The sequence below is a fragment of the Oncorhynchus clarkii genome, chromosome 5, assembly GCF_045791955.1.
Source record: "Oncorhynchus clarkii lewisi isolate Uvic-CL-2024 chromosome 5, UVic_Ocla_1.0, whole genome shotgun sequence".
Lineage (NCBI taxonomy): Eukaryota > Metazoa > Chordata > Actinopteri > Salmoniformes > Salmonidae > Oncorhynchus > Oncorhynchus clarkii.
This window is the reverse complement of record NC_092151.1, coordinates 59334404-59351987: the sequence shown is the minus strand read 5'-3', so window position 1 is coordinate 59351987 and position 17584 is coordinate 59334404. Positions and strand designations below refer to the sequence as shown.

The following is a 17584-nucleotide window of genomic DNA, read 5'->3' as shown; positions in this document are numbered from 1 at the left end:
ATTTCCTTAAATGAATTGAGAAAATTATTTAACATTTTTGCATGTTGCGTTTGAATTTTAGTTCATTATAGCTGGCTAGCTAGAGAAAGAATAAAAAGCTAGTTTGGTAAATAATCATAGCTTGACTGTTTAATCCATGTGAAATCACTTTGCAGTGGATCCGTTAGCTAGCAAGTCGGGTTTTTCTGTCAACGCCCGTCATGTGTGTGTGGCGCGAATTGGGCACGAAGACAGTACTGGACCCATCGATGGGTTGGTGGTTTAGCAACAAAACTGTCGCGGGCAAAACAGACAGGGTTGGTTTAGATTTGTTGACATGTAAACTATATTGTCTCCAATGTTTATTGAAAACAAATACATTTTCACAATGAGCACTCGTCTCTCAAATACGTCATTACAGTTGTTGGTTATCTAGCTAATTTTAACCGTCAACATTCCAGAATGTGGTGAAAATGGCAACCAGATTGGTCAGGGAGATATCCAAAACCCCTGATTTTACTTATGCAGGAAAATAAGTTACGCATGTGATAATTATTACACTGTCTACCCAAAATACGGTCACTATAAATACCATTTCTATATGAATAGCCTCTAAAATATGCAAACAGCCAGTAAATGTCTAAATGTTTTTCTTGGAACACTGAACGCTATGATAATACAATATCAGTACTTGTTGCATTTACAACTTGTCTGTCCAACTCCCTGACCAAGATGGCTGACCTTAAGGTTCATGTCTATCGTAGTATGCTAATTCTATGACTGGACCAAAGATTCATCTTTAATCTCTGAGCTGGGCAAGATAGACACCAAAGATTATGGCAGGCTGCTAGAGGGGAAAACTGCTGGTAGGTTAGGAGAAAATCAAGTAGATTAAACAAAATGTCAATTTTAAACAACTGTTTACATCAGTGTGGCCTAGGCCCTATGGAGTAGATAGACAACAATCATGCCAAACTAATCAGGTTATTTTAACACTCTTTTAAGCTCATTATGAAAAGATGGCCACAAAAAAATGTAACACTCCAAACATGTAGCCTACAAGTATGTAGGTGAAAATACCCACATAACACATTTCACTAGGGCAAGATGATTAATGTACTTATAATTTTTCTGGTTGCATGAAGAGCCCAGAGCTCTTGGGTCTAATTCTTTTTGATTTGTGGAGAGTTATCTACCACGAACCAAACCTGTGTTAGTAATATTTGATTGCAAAACATTGCTCTTAAAAACAATCATGACGAGAAAGGTAAATAAAAATGTTTGCCCTTGGCCTGCAAAAAGAAAACTTTATTAGGCAGCATTTTCATCTCACAGAAAATAGCCATCTGGTGCCATCCAGTGGTGGTATTGTACAACTGCAGTTTAATCAAACGCAGTTAATCGTTTACTACTATCCAATACAAATTCTTAAAAGATTTGTACATTACCACTAAGACAATGCCACATTTGACAGTAATTGAAATTAAGCCTGAAATGCAATCATAACCATTGTGTTCATACTTTTCCGCAACCAAGTTTAAGCAGACGCATTCCTGAGCATTTCTTACCAAGATTCAACCACATACACAACACACAAATTGAATGGAATTTATCAATTTTCTATTTGAAAAAAAAAAAAGGTAATTCAGAGTGAAAAAACTATGAATGATCTGATCAGACATTTAAAACTCAGATGTTCAGTTAAATTCGATTGCAATCTTAAATTTTAAAAGGAGGAAGAAAAGTCAAAGGGTCTATAAAAGCAACATCGAATTCACAAAGCTTTTGTGAGCAATATACATGCTGCAGACAGTTTCACAATACATCTAAACATGTGACTGGGAACAAGGGTGTTCAGACCTCAGTAGCGGCGACCGAAGGCCCCGCCACCCTGCATCATCTGATTCTGACGATTCAGAGCTCCAGAGAGGGACTGGGAGGTCCCGGTTGTCATGTAGCCTCCTCCACGACTGGGGGTCAGAAAACAAGACACCATAAGGACAATAATTGCTAAAGGATTTCGCACTTACTGGCCCCACATTTCCGGATGTCTCAAAAACATAATCAATATTGCCATAAACACATTTGAGCTTACCTCGCCATTCCTCCCCGTGCCCCCATGTGACTTTGGCCTGGGATGCCCCCGTCTCGACCGGTTTGCCAGGTTCTGTCCCAGTCACGGCCCTCCCTGAAAGAAAGACAGAGTGATGAGCAGCTCAAAGCACACTTTGGCATCCATCTGGTGAGAAGCAAATTAAAATTGACAAAACCATCTAAAATCAAACTAACCTTGGATTAATAGTACGCTTGTCATAACTTCCTGCTGCGGTCCAGGTGTCCCTCCCGTGCCTCTCTGTACGGTCCGAGAAGTGCTGGTGAGAGAAGCACAATTAAAAACAAAATCGCATCACATTTCTAAAAAGGCACCAAATGCTGTAAAACAGTGGTACGACATGATCAACAACTCATATTGGTGCCTAATAGCATACAGTGCCTTTGGGAAAATATTCAGACCTTGACTTTATCCACATTTTGTTATATTACAGCCTTATTCTAAAATTGATTAAATTGAGGGGAGACAAATCGTCACAATACACCATAATGACAAAGCAAAAACCAGTTTAGACATTTTGCTAATTGATTAAAAATAACAAAAAACAGAAATATTACATTTACCTAAGTATTCAGAACCTTGATTCAGTACTTTGTTTAAGCACCTTTGGCAGCGATTACAGCCTTGAGTATGACACCACAAGCTTGGCACAGCTGTATTTGGGGAGTTTCTCCCATTCTTCTCTGCAGATCCTATCAAGTGTTTTCAGGTTGTATGGGGAACATTGCTACACAGCTACTTTCATGTCTCTCCAGAGATGGTCGATAGAGTTCAAGTCCAAGCTCTTGCTGGCCCACTCAAGGATATTCAGAAACTGGTCCCGAAGCCACTCCTGTGTTGTCTTTGCTGTGTGCTTAGGGTCGTTGTCCTGTTGGAAAGTGAACCGTCCTGAGCGCTCTGGAATACGTTTTCAACAAAGATCTCTGTACTTTGCTCTGGCCATTCTAGCGTCAAGGCCTGATTGGTGGAGTGCCGCAGAGATGGTTGTCCTGCCAGAAGATTCTCCCATTTCCATAGAGGAACTCTAAAGCACTGTCAGTGACCATCGGGTTCTTGGTCACCTCCCTGACCAAGGACCTTCTCCCCCGATTGGTCAGTTTGGCTGGGCGGCCAGCTCTAGGAAGAGTCTTCACGGATCCAAACGTTCTTAAATGGAAGATGGAGGCCACTTGGGGACCTTGAGTGCTGCAGAAATTATTTGGTACCCTTCCCCAGATCTGTGGCTCGACACAATCCTGTCCCGGAGCGCTACGGACAATTCCTTCGCCCTCACAACTTGGTTTTTGCTCTGACATGCACTGTCAACTGTGGGACCTTATATAGACAGGATTGCCTTTCCAAATCACATTCAATCATTTGAATTTACCACAGGTGGACTAATCAAATTGTAGAAACATCAAGGATGATCAATGGAAACAGGATGCACCTGAGCTTAATTTCAAGTCTCATAGCAGAGAGCGAGCACGATACATTTTTTTTAAATGTTAAATTTGCAAAAAAAAAAATCTGAAAACCTGTTTTCGCTTGGTCAGTATGGGGCATTGTGTGTAGATTGCATGAGGCCATGTCTCTTACCGTGCTATCCCTGTCTGCAACTACAGCCCGTGAAGTGTCCCTCCTACAGGAAAGATTACATTAAACATTACTAAACACATTGATTATTGACCGAAACGTGTGGCATACAACCACAAATTCACCACCAAGCAGTTGGCCATTAAAACTGCTTTTTATGTAAGTATAAATATAAGCATCAATTCAAGTGATGCAGAAACAGGCGGAAAATATTTGAGGCCCTCCCATCATAAGACCTACATAACAGATGTTATAAACAGTAATGACAGCTGGTGTCAGCTCACTGCAAATAACCTTAGTCTACTCTGTACCTGTCAATGACGGCATCGTCCTGGTAGCGACCGCGATCCCTGTGGTCAATGTCTTGGTAGCGCTCCTGGCGACCGAAGTCTGAGCGCCCCCCATAGCGGTCATCCATAGCCAGCCTCTTGTCCTGCCAGTCGTCTTTCCTACAAGCAGCAGGTCTGTCAGTCGCAATAAAATATTTTCAAACCATGCAAGTCTTTAGATGACAATCATGCACACTGAAGATCTAGAGTAAGGCTGAGGTTGTTATATGGCCATATACAGCCATCTAGTCTATGATAAGAGACCTGGTAACTCAAACAGGGGTACTGACGCTGTGGAGAGGGGTGAAAGGTTGGCAGACGTGGACGAAGTGTGTACCTGTTGTCCAGGTCGGCGTAGGGCCTCTTGAGGGGGCGGCGGTCCTGCTCGAAGCGCAGCTGCTCCTGCTGCCTGCGGAGCTCATCCCTCTCCCGCTGGATCCTCTCCTGCTCACGCCGGCGCTCGTACTCCACACGCTGACGCTCGCGCTCCAGGAACTCGCGCTCCATGCGGTCAAAGTTCAGCCGCTCCTTCTCCACCTCCAGCCAGTTCCTTTTCCGCAGGAGGCGCTCGCGCTCCTCCTTCTCCCGGAACAGGCGGATACGCTCACGCTCTGTGCGGTTGTCCACGCTGCCACGGTCTGGGCCACTGCCGCGCTCCCTGGGCCAAACAGAAAGCATAGGAGATATTTAGTGGAATAACTTTGAATGACCCGTCTCTTTTCAAAGCATTCTAACTGCTGTAACAAGCTAACAGTGTACAAGCTGGCTTCATTCTTAGCATTGAGGTGAAATGTCGTGCAGCTATTGCAACTCCTCACCCAGAGGGCCTGCGTCTGTCCACCTCCCTGACCTCCCTCTCTCGCTGCCTCCGTCTCTCGCGCTCACGCTGCTCCTTGATCTGGTCAAACGACAGGATGTCCTTCTCTTTGCTTGGGGACTTGCGGTCGCGACTCTTGGAGCTCTGTTTTGAACAAGACAAAAGCTCATGTTGCATAATCATTTTTAACACAATAGTTTGAGGTGAAATTTCAATAGACGGAGTATAGATTTCAGCGTTTGGGTAGCTTACCCGGTCTTTGCTTTTGGCTTTCACGCTGATGACAGGCTCTCCCTTGGACTTGTCCATCACCACTGTCCTCTCATTACGTTTGCCATCTTTTCCGACTTCACCTTCAGCCATTTCATCCTTGTTGGCATCGGACCTGGATAGAGAAAATGGTTAAAAACATGAATCTAGTATCTGATGACATACAATAGGTACATAGCTTAATGTGTAATGACATTGACATGTTCTCAGAGCTTACTTGGAGTCTGAGGAGTGTCTCCTGTCGGTGCCAGACTTAGCATCGCTCTTGTCAGCAGGCTTCTTGCCAGCAGGCTCGTTCTTAGCCTGGAACAGAGGTCGGATTATAAAAACAGCAGACTTGCCAACCATGGAAGATTTATTTTATTTTTTTTAATTTTCTTTAAGAGTACTACTTCAGGGTGGCAGCAGCATCTCCGGCTCCCGCGCAAATCCCACACTTCCCACATCAAATGCACTTTTTTTTTGCTTAATAATGATGTTGGCAGAAGCAGGAATGGTATGCTAGACTTACGGGTACTTGGTAATTGGCTGCTTTTCAGTATCTAACTAGAAAATGATTAATGTACGTACACATTTTTACAAAAATGTATACTTTCTTAACAGGCGGATACGCTCACGCTCTGTGGGGCGGCAGGGTAGCCTAGTGGTTAGAGAGTTGGACTAGTTCAAACCCCCGAGCTGACAAGGTACAAATCTGTCGTTCTGCCCCTGAACAGGCAGTTAACCCACTGTTCCTAGGCCGTCATTGAAAATAAGAATTTGTTCTTAACTGACTTGCCTAGTTAAATAAATACAAAATAAAGCCCTATTCAGATGGGATTAGTTTTACTGGGGGAGGTCAGGTAATGTAATTATGTGTACAAAAGTACAATTTCAGTCACGTCCGAATCTGCCATGTCAGTAAATTTTCCATGCCAGGAGAGTAACATTTCCAACCATAACCTCCTCTGATAATACTAGCCCTTTGCGAATCGGCATCTCTCATACTATCAGAGAAATGTTAGAGTTTGACAGGCGTTGCTCGCAGTTTGAGCAAGAAGTCATTAACTGATTTGATAAAAAGTGAGCTGTGATGGAAAATGTTATGTTGGTGCTTTCTATAAACCAATTTCTGTGTTCAAGCTAGTGACTGATAGTGAGGATTTGTTTAGTGTCTGCTATTTGGCAGCAAACCCAGAAGCCCGTGAAGTATTGGTCGGTCACATGAATGAAACAAACGTTGAATGATTTATGAATAAGCTAAAATTACGCAAATATGACTTGTCTATCATATATATAAAAGAGGACTAAACAGGACTGTCCCTTTAGAGCTCCTGACAGACATTCACTATGGTGCATCAAGTTTGAGAACCTCTCCAGTGCACTGACAATAAACAATGATTCATTTAAGATTGACTTTGAGTGTCCCTGTGTAGGAATTTCCACAACAGCGTTGTTTAGGCATTTAGGACATCTACTACTGTGGATTGCTAAAATAGCCTAATGATCACACTTCCACAACTGAAATATGATGACGACACTATAGCAAAGATGGTTTGGTATCGTTTAAAGAAACTTGAGTTATCAGTGTAGCCTGAATTTTTTTCCCTGGGGTTATAAATACATAACCAGCGTTCTAATAATAGAAGTCCCGTCTGAATAGGGTTTTAAAAACATTATAGACAGCCTATATGAGCTGGTTTCAGGGGAATGGCCCTAGCCTCCCTCTGATCCAACAGATCCCAGAAGTGCTCAACGGGATTGCAACCAGGTACTTCGCTGGCCATGGCAGAACCCTGACATTCCTGTCTTGTAGGAAATCACACACAGAATGAGCAGTATGGCTAGTGGCATTGTCATGCTGGAGAGTTGTCAGGATGAGCCTGCAGGAAGGGTACCACATGAGGGAGGATGTCTTCCCTGTAACGCACAGAGTTGAGCTTGCGTGTACGCGCAGTCTGATGGTGTGACAACGCCCCAGACCATGACGGACCCTCCACCTCCAAATCGATCCCGCTCCAGAGTACAGGCCTCGGTGTAACGCTCATTCCTTCGAAGATAAACGCAAATCAGACCATCACCCCTGGTGAGACAAAACTGCTACTCGTCAGTTAAGAGCACTTTTTGCCAGTCCAGCGACGGTGGGTTTGTGCCCATAAGCGACGTTGTTGCCTTACAGGCCTACAAGCCCTCAGTCCAGCCTCTCTCAGCCTATTGTGAACAGTCTGAGCACTGATGGAGGGATTGTGCATTCCTGGAGTAACTCGGGCAGTTGTTGCCATCCTGTACCTGTCCCGCAGGTGTGATGTTCGGATCCTTTGCAGGTGTTACACATGGTCTGCCACTGCAAGGACAATCAGCTGTCCGTCCTGTCTCCCTGTAGCGCTGTTTTAGGCATCTCACAGTATGAACATTGCAATTTATTGCTCTGGCTATATCTGCAGTCCTCATGCCTCCTTGCAGCATACCTAATGCACGGTCATGCAGATGAGCAGGGACCCTGGGCATCATTCTTTGTTTTTCAGAGTCAGAAAGGCCTCTTTAGTGTCCTAAGTTTTCAATACTGTGACCTTAATTGCCTACGTCTAAGCGGTTAGTGTCGACCGTTCCACGGGTGCATGTTGATTAATTGTTTATGGTTCATTGAACAAGCATGGGAAACAGTGTTTAAACCCTTTACAATGAAGAGCTGTGAAGTTATTTGTATGAATTATCTTTGAAAGACAGGGTCCTGAAAAAGGGACGTTTCTTTTTTTGCTGAGTTTAGTAATAACATCTTGAAGCTAGGGGGCACTATTTTTATTTTTGGAAAAATAATGTTCCTAAAGTAAACTGCCTATTTCTCAGGACCAGATGCTAGAATATGCATATAATTGACAGCTTAGGATAGAAAATACTAAAGTTTCCAAAATTGTAAAAATATTTTCTGTGAGTATAACAGAACTGTTATTGCAGGCGAAAGCATGAGGAAAACGCAATCAGGAAGTGACTTCTTTTGAACGCTCTGTTTTCCTATGCATCCCTATTGACCATTGAAAGGGATATCAACCAGATTCCTTTTTCTACGTCTTCCCTAAGGTGTCTACAGCCTTTAGACGTAGTTTCACGCCTTTATGTTGAAGAATGAGAGTAAACGGGCACATTGCGTAAGTGGCCAGCTGATGGCTCTGAGTGATTCTTGCGTAAAAGAGGTAGCCATTTTTCCTCCCGGTCCTACTGAAAAGCCAACTGTCCCGGTTGATATACACTGCTCATAATAAAAGGGAACACTTAAACAACAATGTAAGTCCAAGTCAATCACACTTCTGTGAAATCAAACTGTCCACTTAGGAAGCAACACTGATTGACAATACATTTCACACACTGTTGTGCAAATGGAATAGACAACAGGTGGAAATTATAGGCAATTCGCAAGACACAATAAAGGAGTGGTTCTGCAGGTGGTGACTACAGACCACTTCTCAGTTCCTATGCTTCCTGGCTGATGTTTTGGTCACTTGAATGCTGGCTCTAGTGGTAGCATGAGACGGAGTCTACAACCCACACAAGTGGCTCAGGTAGTGCAGCTCATTCAGGACGGCACATCGATGCGAGCTGTGGCAAGAAGGTTTGCTGTGTCTGTCAGCGTAGTGTCCAGAGCATGGAGGCACTAGCAGGAGACAGGCCAGTACATCAGGAGACGTGGAGGAGGCCGTAGGAGGGCAACAACCCAGCAGCAGGACCGCTACCTCCGCCTTTGTGCAAGGAGGAGCAGGAGGAGCACTGCCAGAGCCCTGCAAAATGACCTCCAGCAGGCCACAAATGTGCATGTGTCTGCTCAAACGGTCAGAAACAGACTCCATGAGAGTGGTATGAGTGCCCGACGTCCACAGGTGGGGGTTGTGCTTACAGCCCAAAACCGTGCAGGACTTTTGGCAATTGCCAGAGAACACCAAGATTGGCAAATTCACCACTGGCACCCTGTGCTCTTCACAGATGAAAGCAGGTTCACACTGAGCACGTGACAGACGTGACAGTCTGGAGATGCCGTGGAGAACGTTCTGCTGCCTGCAACATCCTCCAGCATGACCGGTTTGGCGGTGGGTCAGTCATGGTGTGGGGTGGCATTTCTTTGGGGGGGCCGCACAGCTCTCCATGTGCTCGCCAGAGGTAGCCTGACTGCCATTAGGTACCGAGATGAGATCCTCAGACCCCTTGTGAGACCATATGCTGGTGCGGTTAGCCCTGGGTTCCTCCTAATGCAAGACAATGCTAGACCTCATGTGGCTGGAGTGTTTCAGCAGTTCCTGTAAGAGGAAGGCATTGATGCTATGGACTGGCCCGCCCGTTCCCCAGACCTGAATCCAATTGAGCACATCTGGGACATCATGTCTCGCTCCATCCACCAACGCCACGTTGCACCACAGACTGTCCAGGAGTTGGCGGATGCTTTAGTCCAGGTCTGGGAGGAGATCCCTCAGGAGACCATCCGCCACCTCATCAGGAGCATGCCCAGGCGTTGTAGGGAGGTCATACAGGCACGTGGAGGCCACACACACTACTGAGCCTCATTTTGACTTGTTTTAAGGACATTACATCAAAGTTGGATCAGCCTGTAGTGTGGTTTTCCACTTTAATTTTGAGTGTCACTCCAAATCCAGACCTCCATGGGTTGATACATTTGATATCCATTGATAATTTGTGTGATTTTGTTGTCAGCACATTCAACTATGTAAAGAAAAAAGTATTTCATAAAAATATTTAATTAATTCAGAATGGTGATAGAACACATGTAATGACTTCAACAAAGGACTGACCCATATCAATATTCAGACTATGGCGTCACTGCAGAAGAACTAAAAGGTTCTAAGTAACATCAAACCAACGTATCGCACCTAGCAAAGGAGTTCCACCTCCGTTGATCCATCTCACACACAGATACACACGACTGGGAGGTGTGTTATTTTAGTGTTCCCTTTATTTTTTTGAGCAGTGTATTATCGAATAGATATTTGAATTTTCCGGCGTTGTTGTGACCGCTATTTCCGGTGGATTTCTGAACGTAACGTGACAAACAAACGGAGGTATTTTGGGTATAACAATCATCTTTTTGGAACAAAAGGAACATTTGCTGTCTAACTGGGAGTCTCATCAGTGAAAACATCCGAAGGTCAAAGGTAAACGGTTAATTTGATTGCTTTTCTGATTTTCGTGACCAAGCTTCCTGCTGCTAGCTGGACATAATGCTATGCTAGGCTATCAATAAACTTACAAACGCTTGTCTTGCTGTCGCTGTAAAGCATAATTTCAAAATCTGAGACGAAAGGGTGATTAACAAAAGGCTAAGCTGTGTTTCGCTATATTTCACTTGTGATTTCATGAATATGAACATTTTCTAGTAAGATTATTTGACCGTTGCGCTATGCTAATTAGTGTAGTTGCTGACAATTCTCCCGGATCCGGGATGGGTAGTTCCAAGAGGATTTAAGACTACAGGGCAGGCCAGAGCGGAGAGCTAGAGATCATTTTATCCTTGCCCAAATCGTCTGATTGGCTCAGCTCCAACTTTAGACAGTTAAAACTTGTTAGGGATAGGGTCTAGGTTCCTGAATTTCCGCCTGACTGACAAGCCCAAAGTAAACTGCATGTTACTCAGGCCCAGAAGCCAGGATATGCATATAATTGGTAGCATTGGATAGAAAACACTGAAGTTTCTAAAACTGTTAAAATAATATCTGAGACTAACAGAATTGATATGGCAAGCGAAAGGCCAAAGAAATACCAACCAGAATGTTTTTTTTTTTTTAGGTCCTATGCTTTTACAATGGAAAGCTATGTAATTCTGGCTCCCAGATTGCAATTCCTATGGCTTCCACTAGATGTCAGTCTATTCAACACTTTCACTGTAAAGCCTATTGTAAATCAGACAACACCGTTGGATTAAGAATTTAAGCTTTTAAATGACATAAGATATTTGTATGTTCATGAATGTTATTATGATTATTTATTTGAATTGCGCGCCCTCTGACGTCACCAGATATTTTTCCCAGGTGTCCTGCTAGCGGGACGCCTATCCCTATTAAGTGAAACACCACAATGTGCCAACTAGAAGCCCTCAAATGGCGTATATGGCACGCAAAATGCATGCAGGTTGGCATGGTCAATCCTCACTTTTCTGAATGAAGGCATCCCATACATTTGACAAAACTACAGGTTTAGAGCAGTGGCCACTGATATAGATGGTAGATAATGACCCTCACCCTCTCCACAGAGATCATTCTACCATGGAGCTCGGTCCTGTTCAGGTGGCTGATACACTTGGTGGCCTCCTCTGTGGAACACATGGTGACAAAACCATAGCAGCGAGCCCCGGGGCTCCGGGCGTTAGTCACCACTTTAGCGCCAACAACCTGATGTTGAGACGGAGAAGGATAGAACATTTAATTTGTGGGCAGGGAAGGTGTGTGGGGTCCAAAAGTACAGTACAATTTCACACCTACATCTTGCATGAACATATATACCAAAAAAAATTGCTTATTTTCCCCTCAGGTACTGACCTTTCCGTGCTTGCTGAACAGAGTCTTTAGATCAGTTGCTCTGGTGTTGGAGGAGAGGCCACTAACCCACAGGTTTCTGCCACTACTAGCTGGAGCACTACCTGCAGGGCCTTTCAGAACACAGACAAACATGAGACAAATGTACAGACATTCATCAGAGCTGATTCAGCACCTCATTCAGGTGTGAGGAAGTCTATTGCAATTTCCTACAATGGACACATCACAATTACAGAATGAACAATTTTTACTCTTACCCTTTTCATCTTTTGAGTCAGGCTTGCTACCTTTTTCCTCATCAGAACTAAAGACAAAGAGAACACACAATTAATATCTGGAAGTGAGAAGACCTGGGGGAGGGGGCTCATCCAGATGAATTATACTTACCCTGTGCACATAGTAATTACCCCAGCATATACAACACTACAGTGATTTGGGTGGGTGTCAATGTTACAAGGCAGCCTTACATGGCCAAAGAAACTCCCAATACATTACTTTATGAAGGTAAAGAGGTGAGGTAGGGGTGGGAAATGACAAAATGATAACTTGACACAAATGCAGACCATTTTACATCCAGAGGAGCACCAAAACTTGCTAAAAAAAGGACCCAATGCAACAGAGATAGCCATTGTTCTAGTAGACAGAAAACAACAAACCTCTTTTTCTGATCATCACCCTCAACAGAAGAGGACTCTTTCACTGTCGTTGATTCTGCAGCATTCTCTTCAGTCTTCTCCTCACCCTCAGCCTTAGAGACCATTTCCGAATCAACAGCGCTTTCGGTTTCACCCGCGCCCTGCTCGCTTACGCTAACAGCCTGAGCGCTCTCGCTTTCAGCGTCATCTGCCTCGTCGGGAACATTTTGTTTGTCGCCAGTGTCTTTCATTTCACTCGCAGTTAGCTTAGCAACGTCCATGTCGCTAGTCGACAGTTCAGGCTCCAAATTGTCTTCCTCGGCAACATTGACCTTGTCCCCGATGGTGGCTTGATCTTCTGTCGGTGGCTCCTGGCGCTCTTCATTTAGCGGCTCAGATAAACAAGACCCGGCTACTTTATCAGTTTCTACGGATTTAACAGGAATAGAATGGCACAGAGTTTAATTACTTCTGAAACACAGCAATGGTTAACGTGGAACTGGCAAGGCTGGAAAAGGACGTGGCCCTCCGCTGTCATTGAACTACGTATACACAGATACACACGTAACAAGAGACTGGAAAAACCAAAGAGACTGACCAAGCAGCCTAACTCCTCATTCAAGTCGACCATTTCAGTTCACCTGATCCCTAGGCAGAAAAAGATCTGATCTGAAGAAAGCCAGAAGATCAGCAGAGGCTCCATGAAGGTCCATCTTCATGCAATTGCTGACTTCATGAGTGTCCATAATCTGGTAAGTGACAGCGAATTCAGAATTCTTTTGGTTTGTATAACAAGTCCATTAGTCTCATCTCCAGTGAGAATATTAGTCAGAGTCCTAAAAAGGCTTTTGAATGGTTGGTTTCAAATGATGGGCCTCAGTCTTCTCTTCTTGGTCTTTGCGTGGCAAGCTAAAAACACTGCGTGCTAAAACTGCAACAACTAAACCTTTAATTACTGTCTTTGTGCTTCAGATTGTTAACCAGTTCTGTTTTAATAATAGGAGGGTGCCCAAAAGAGACAGATTCATATATCAGTGTTTAGCAATTCCAGTTAACAAGCATCAACACACAGTCAGCAATTTTCTTTGGATTTCCAGTCTCTTCCTGACCAACCACAGGCAAGAATGTTAATCTAAAACGACTTGCATACCGGATTTAACACTGCAAAAAGATAGTGTGCATTCATTTCAACTTCCAACCCCTTTTCAACAGTACCTATTTCTTCCTTTGAGTCTTTGGGCTTCGGATCCTTCTCTTGAACCTAATGGAATAAAAGGAAAATGTATCTTGTGTAACATGGCTCCTAGCACAAATGGGGTTTTACAGTCTAAACAAATTATGAAATGTGCTTGCATTATATTTTAACTCTTTAGATCTTCCTTCTCTTAAATGTCTGCTAATTCAGGCTGTGCCTCCAAATAAATAAAAAAACACAAAAAAACCAAGTGAGAATATTGGAATCATTAGATATGACTGTGCCACAACAGAAGCGAGTTTCTCACCTCTTCAGGTTTGGCTTCACGCATCAGCTCAAGAGAGCCAGAGATTCCATTGCGTTCATCTTCATTCATGGCCTCTTCGTCAGCCAGGATCTCGGTGTTGACTTCATCCGACGGAGAGTTCAGGACTTCATCTGTGTCATACTCCTCCTCTGCCGGCATACTGTTGTCATTCTCAGCCTCATCAAGCACATTCATATCCAGGATGTCCATGTCCTGCATGTTGTCATCCTTGAATGGAATTATGGAAGGTGAATTTATGAATAGATTGTTATCCAGGGAGTGCATAGTGATTGCATTAGATAAAAACGGTGGTAGATGCTCACCTGGCCATCACCCGAATCTTCCTCAATGGTGCAGTCCTCTGATTCATCGTTCTCTGGTCTTTTCCCTGCAGACAAGACAGTAATTGGATCACAATTAAAGATCACAAAACTGGGGTGTGGTGGGAAAAACTAATATTTAAGTCCCTAATATCAATTTACTCCAAGACAATATTGCTTAATTAAGACCTTGATCTCACTCCCTAAACATACCTTTGGAGGTCCGTTTAGCCAGTGCCGCCTTAGGAGTTGCATCGAGAACAACCACCATCTCATCTGGGTTTCCACCCTCTTCTTCAATCGCCTGTGGAGAAATTACATAAGGAATTATTATAGTTACCTGGCTAGTTAACTACGTTATATCTGGTTTCAGTTTAGCCAACTCGACAATTATCAAACACACGGCTGTGGTCAGCTACAACACAGTGCTAGTTGCTACAACATAGTGATAATGTTCAACAACTAGCACTAACAAACATCTGACAAGCCAGCTTGCAGGCCTTGTTTCAGTGTTTCCTTAACCTCTCCTCCAGTGCCTACAAGCATTAAACCTATTCGATGTATTGTAGTACGAACACATCGGATTCAAATGGTCAACTAATCACTAAGGCTTTCATTTGTTGAATCATGTATGCTAAACTAGCTAGTTCTGGAATACGGAGCAGGGGTGCCCGAGGAGAGGTTTGGGAAAGGGCACCATGTGGCTATCACGCCCGCTCACAAAGGCCTTGCCGTTCGGCTACGCAAGGCCATGGCTAGCTGACGTTAGCTTCCTTTATTTGAAATATACAACTTAGTCAGCTAGCAAATACTAGTGATTATATACATCATGCAACTAACTAATGACGTGACACTGGTTCCAGTTAATTTGTGAATTATCATGATGCATAAGCACATCTAACTAGCTACTAGTTAGCATGGCTAACGTTACCTTTTTCAGCCTCTCTGTCAGCGTACTCTTGATGCCAGTGGCGTCCAGATTTCGTCTTTTTAATTCTGCTTTCAAGTCAATGACTCTCAGCTCCGACAATTTACGAATTGCTCCCTCAGGAATCTCAACGCCCCCTGCTTCCCCCGTCGAATAGTTTTCAGCCATGATTACACTGAGAAAACGTTATTTTGTTTGCAAGCACAGGTTAACTAATCTCTTGCACGAAACAAGCGGCCTACTGTCACAAAATGGCGCACTATGAACAGGGAACTCCACTGCGCATATGTCATCTGAAAACAGTTTGTGAAAAGGGGCAGTGTTCTTATAATTGTGAACGCCTAAACGTGCGCTTCTTCTTTTGAGTTTTACGTCGCGCTACACGCAGAAGATGGTGGTGTATTGTTGCCACCAACTGAACGGGGGTGCAAAAAATATACAAGAGAAAAGTACATTCAATACGGGGAAGCGAAAATATACACAAATCCACACAAACTACACAATATATATATATATATATATATATATGTTATATTCGTGGATTCGTGTTAATTTTCTCTGAACACACTGAACAAAAATATGAACGCAACAATGTCTAAGATTTTACTGTGTTACAGTTCACATAAGGAAATCAGTCAATGGAAATAAATGAATTAGGCCTAATCTATTGATTTCACATGACTGGGAATACAGATATACACCTGTTGGTCACGGATAGCTTTAAAAAAAAAAGTAGTGGTGTGAATCAGAAAACCAGTGTGACCACTATTTGCCTTATGGAGCACAACACTTCTCCTTCACATAGAGTTGATCCGGCTGTTGATTGTGGCCTGTGGAATGTTGTCCCACTCCTCTTCAATGGCTGTGTGAAGTTGCCGGATATTGGCGGGAACTGGAACACGCTGTCATACACGTCTACCCAGAGCATCCCTAACATGCTCAATGTGTGACATGTCTGGTGAGTATGCAGGCCATGGAAGAAATGGGACATTTTCAGCTTCCAGTGATTGTGTACAGATCCTTGTGACATGGGGGCATGCATTATCATGCTGAAACATGAGTTGATGGGGGTGGATGAATTGCACAACAATGGGCCTCAGGATCTCATTACAGTATCTCTGTGCATTCAAGCTGCCATCGATAAAATGCACACATGACGCCAAACACGTGGTCTGTGGATGTGAGGCTGGCTGGACATACTGCCAAAATAACGCAGGAGTTCCTTAGGGACAAGTCACTAAATGTCCTTGAGTGGACCAGCCAGAGCCCGGACTTGATCTTGATCGAACATCTCTGGAGAGACCTGAAAATAGCTGTGCAACAACGCTTCCCATCCAACCTGACAGAGCTTGAGAGGATCTGCAGAGAAGAATGGGAGAAACTCCCCAAATACAGGTGTGCCAAGCTTGTAGTGTCATACAAATCAAATAAATAAAATCAAATTTATTTGTCACATACACATGGTTAGCAGATGTTAATGTGAGTGTAGCGAAATGCTTGTGCTTCTAGTTCCGACAATGCAGTAATAACCAACGAGTAATCTAACCTAACAATTCCAAAACTACTACCTTATACACACAAGTGTAAAGGGATAAAGAATATGTACATAAAGATATATGAATGAGTGATGGTACAGAACGGCATTGGCAAGATGCAGTAGTTGGTATCGAGTACAGTATATACATATGAGATGAGTAATGTAGGGTATGTAAACAAAATGGCATAGTTTAAAGTGGCTAGTGATACATGTATTACATAAAGATGCAGTAGATGATATAGAGTACAGTATATACATATACATATGAGATGAATAATGTAGGGTATGTAAACATTATATTAAGTAGCATTGTTTAAAGTGGCTAGTGATATATTTTACATCAATTCCCATTATTAAAGTGGCTGGAGTTGAGTCAGTGTGTTGACAGCAGCCACTCAATGTTAGTGGTGGCTGTTTAACAGTCTGATGGCCTTGAGATAGAAGCTGTTTTTCAGTCTCTCGGCCCCTGCTTTGATGCACCTGTACTGACCTCGCCTTCTGGATGATAACGGGGTGAACAGGCAGTGGCTCGGGTGGTTGTTGTCCTTGATGATCTTTATGGAATTTCCTATGACATTGGGTGGTGTAGGTGTCCTGGAGGGCAGGTAGTTTGCCCCCGGTGATGCGTTGTGCAGACCTCACTACCCTCTGGAGAGCCTTACGGTTGTGGGCGGAGCAGTTGCCGTACCAGGCGGTGATACAGCCCGACAGGATGCTCTCGATTGTGCATCTGTAGAAGTTTGTGTGTGCTTTTGGTGACAAGCCGAATTTCTTCAGCCTCCTGAGGTTGAAGAGGCGCTGCTGCGCCTTCTTCACGATGCTGTCTGTGCGGGTGGACCAATTCAGTTTGTCTGTGATGTGTACGCCGAGGAACTTAAAACTTACTACCCTCTCCACTACTGTCCCATTGATGTGGATAGGGGGGTGCTCCCTCTGCTGTTTCCTGAAGTCCACAATCATCTCCTTAGTTTTGTTGACGTTGAGTGTGAGGTTATTTTCCTGACACCACACTCCGAGGGCCCTCACCTCCTCCCTGTAGGCCGTCTCGTCGTTGTTGGTATCCAAGCCTA

The 17584-nt window shown here is 43.7% G+C and overlaps 1 protein-coding gene across 2 annotated transcripts; it reads right to left on the bottom strand.

The window, feature by feature from the left end:
• Positions 1-1266: 1266 nt before the first annotated feature.
• Positions 1267-15278, bottom strand: LOC139409114 (scaffold attachment factor B2-like). Of its 2 annotated transcripts, none has more exons than XM_071153840.1 (18): positions 14981-15278; positions 14263-14353; positions 14053-14117; positions 13730-13957; positions 13443-13488; positions 12249-12654; positions 11850-11896; positions 11596-11705; positions 11299-11448; positions 5298-5383; positions 5063-5195; positions 4812-4954; positions 4331-4651; positions 3976-4128; positions 3668-3710; positions 2269-2351; positions 2075-2167; positions 1267-1949 (listed from the first exon to the last, which is right to left on the bottom strand). In XM_071153840.1, the coding sequence occupies exons 1-18, from the start codon at positions 15143-15145 to the stop codon at positions 1841-1843; spliced, it is 2472 nt and encodes an 823-aa protein (XP_071009941.1). In that variant the 5' UTR covers positions 15146-15278; the 3' UTR covers positions 1267-1840. The 2 variants fall into 2 exon arrangements, with proteins under 2 accessions (XP_071009941.1, XP_071009942.1); XM_071153841.1 differs by having other exon boundaries at positions 3976-4113.
• Positions 15279-17584: the final 2306 nt, after the last annotated feature.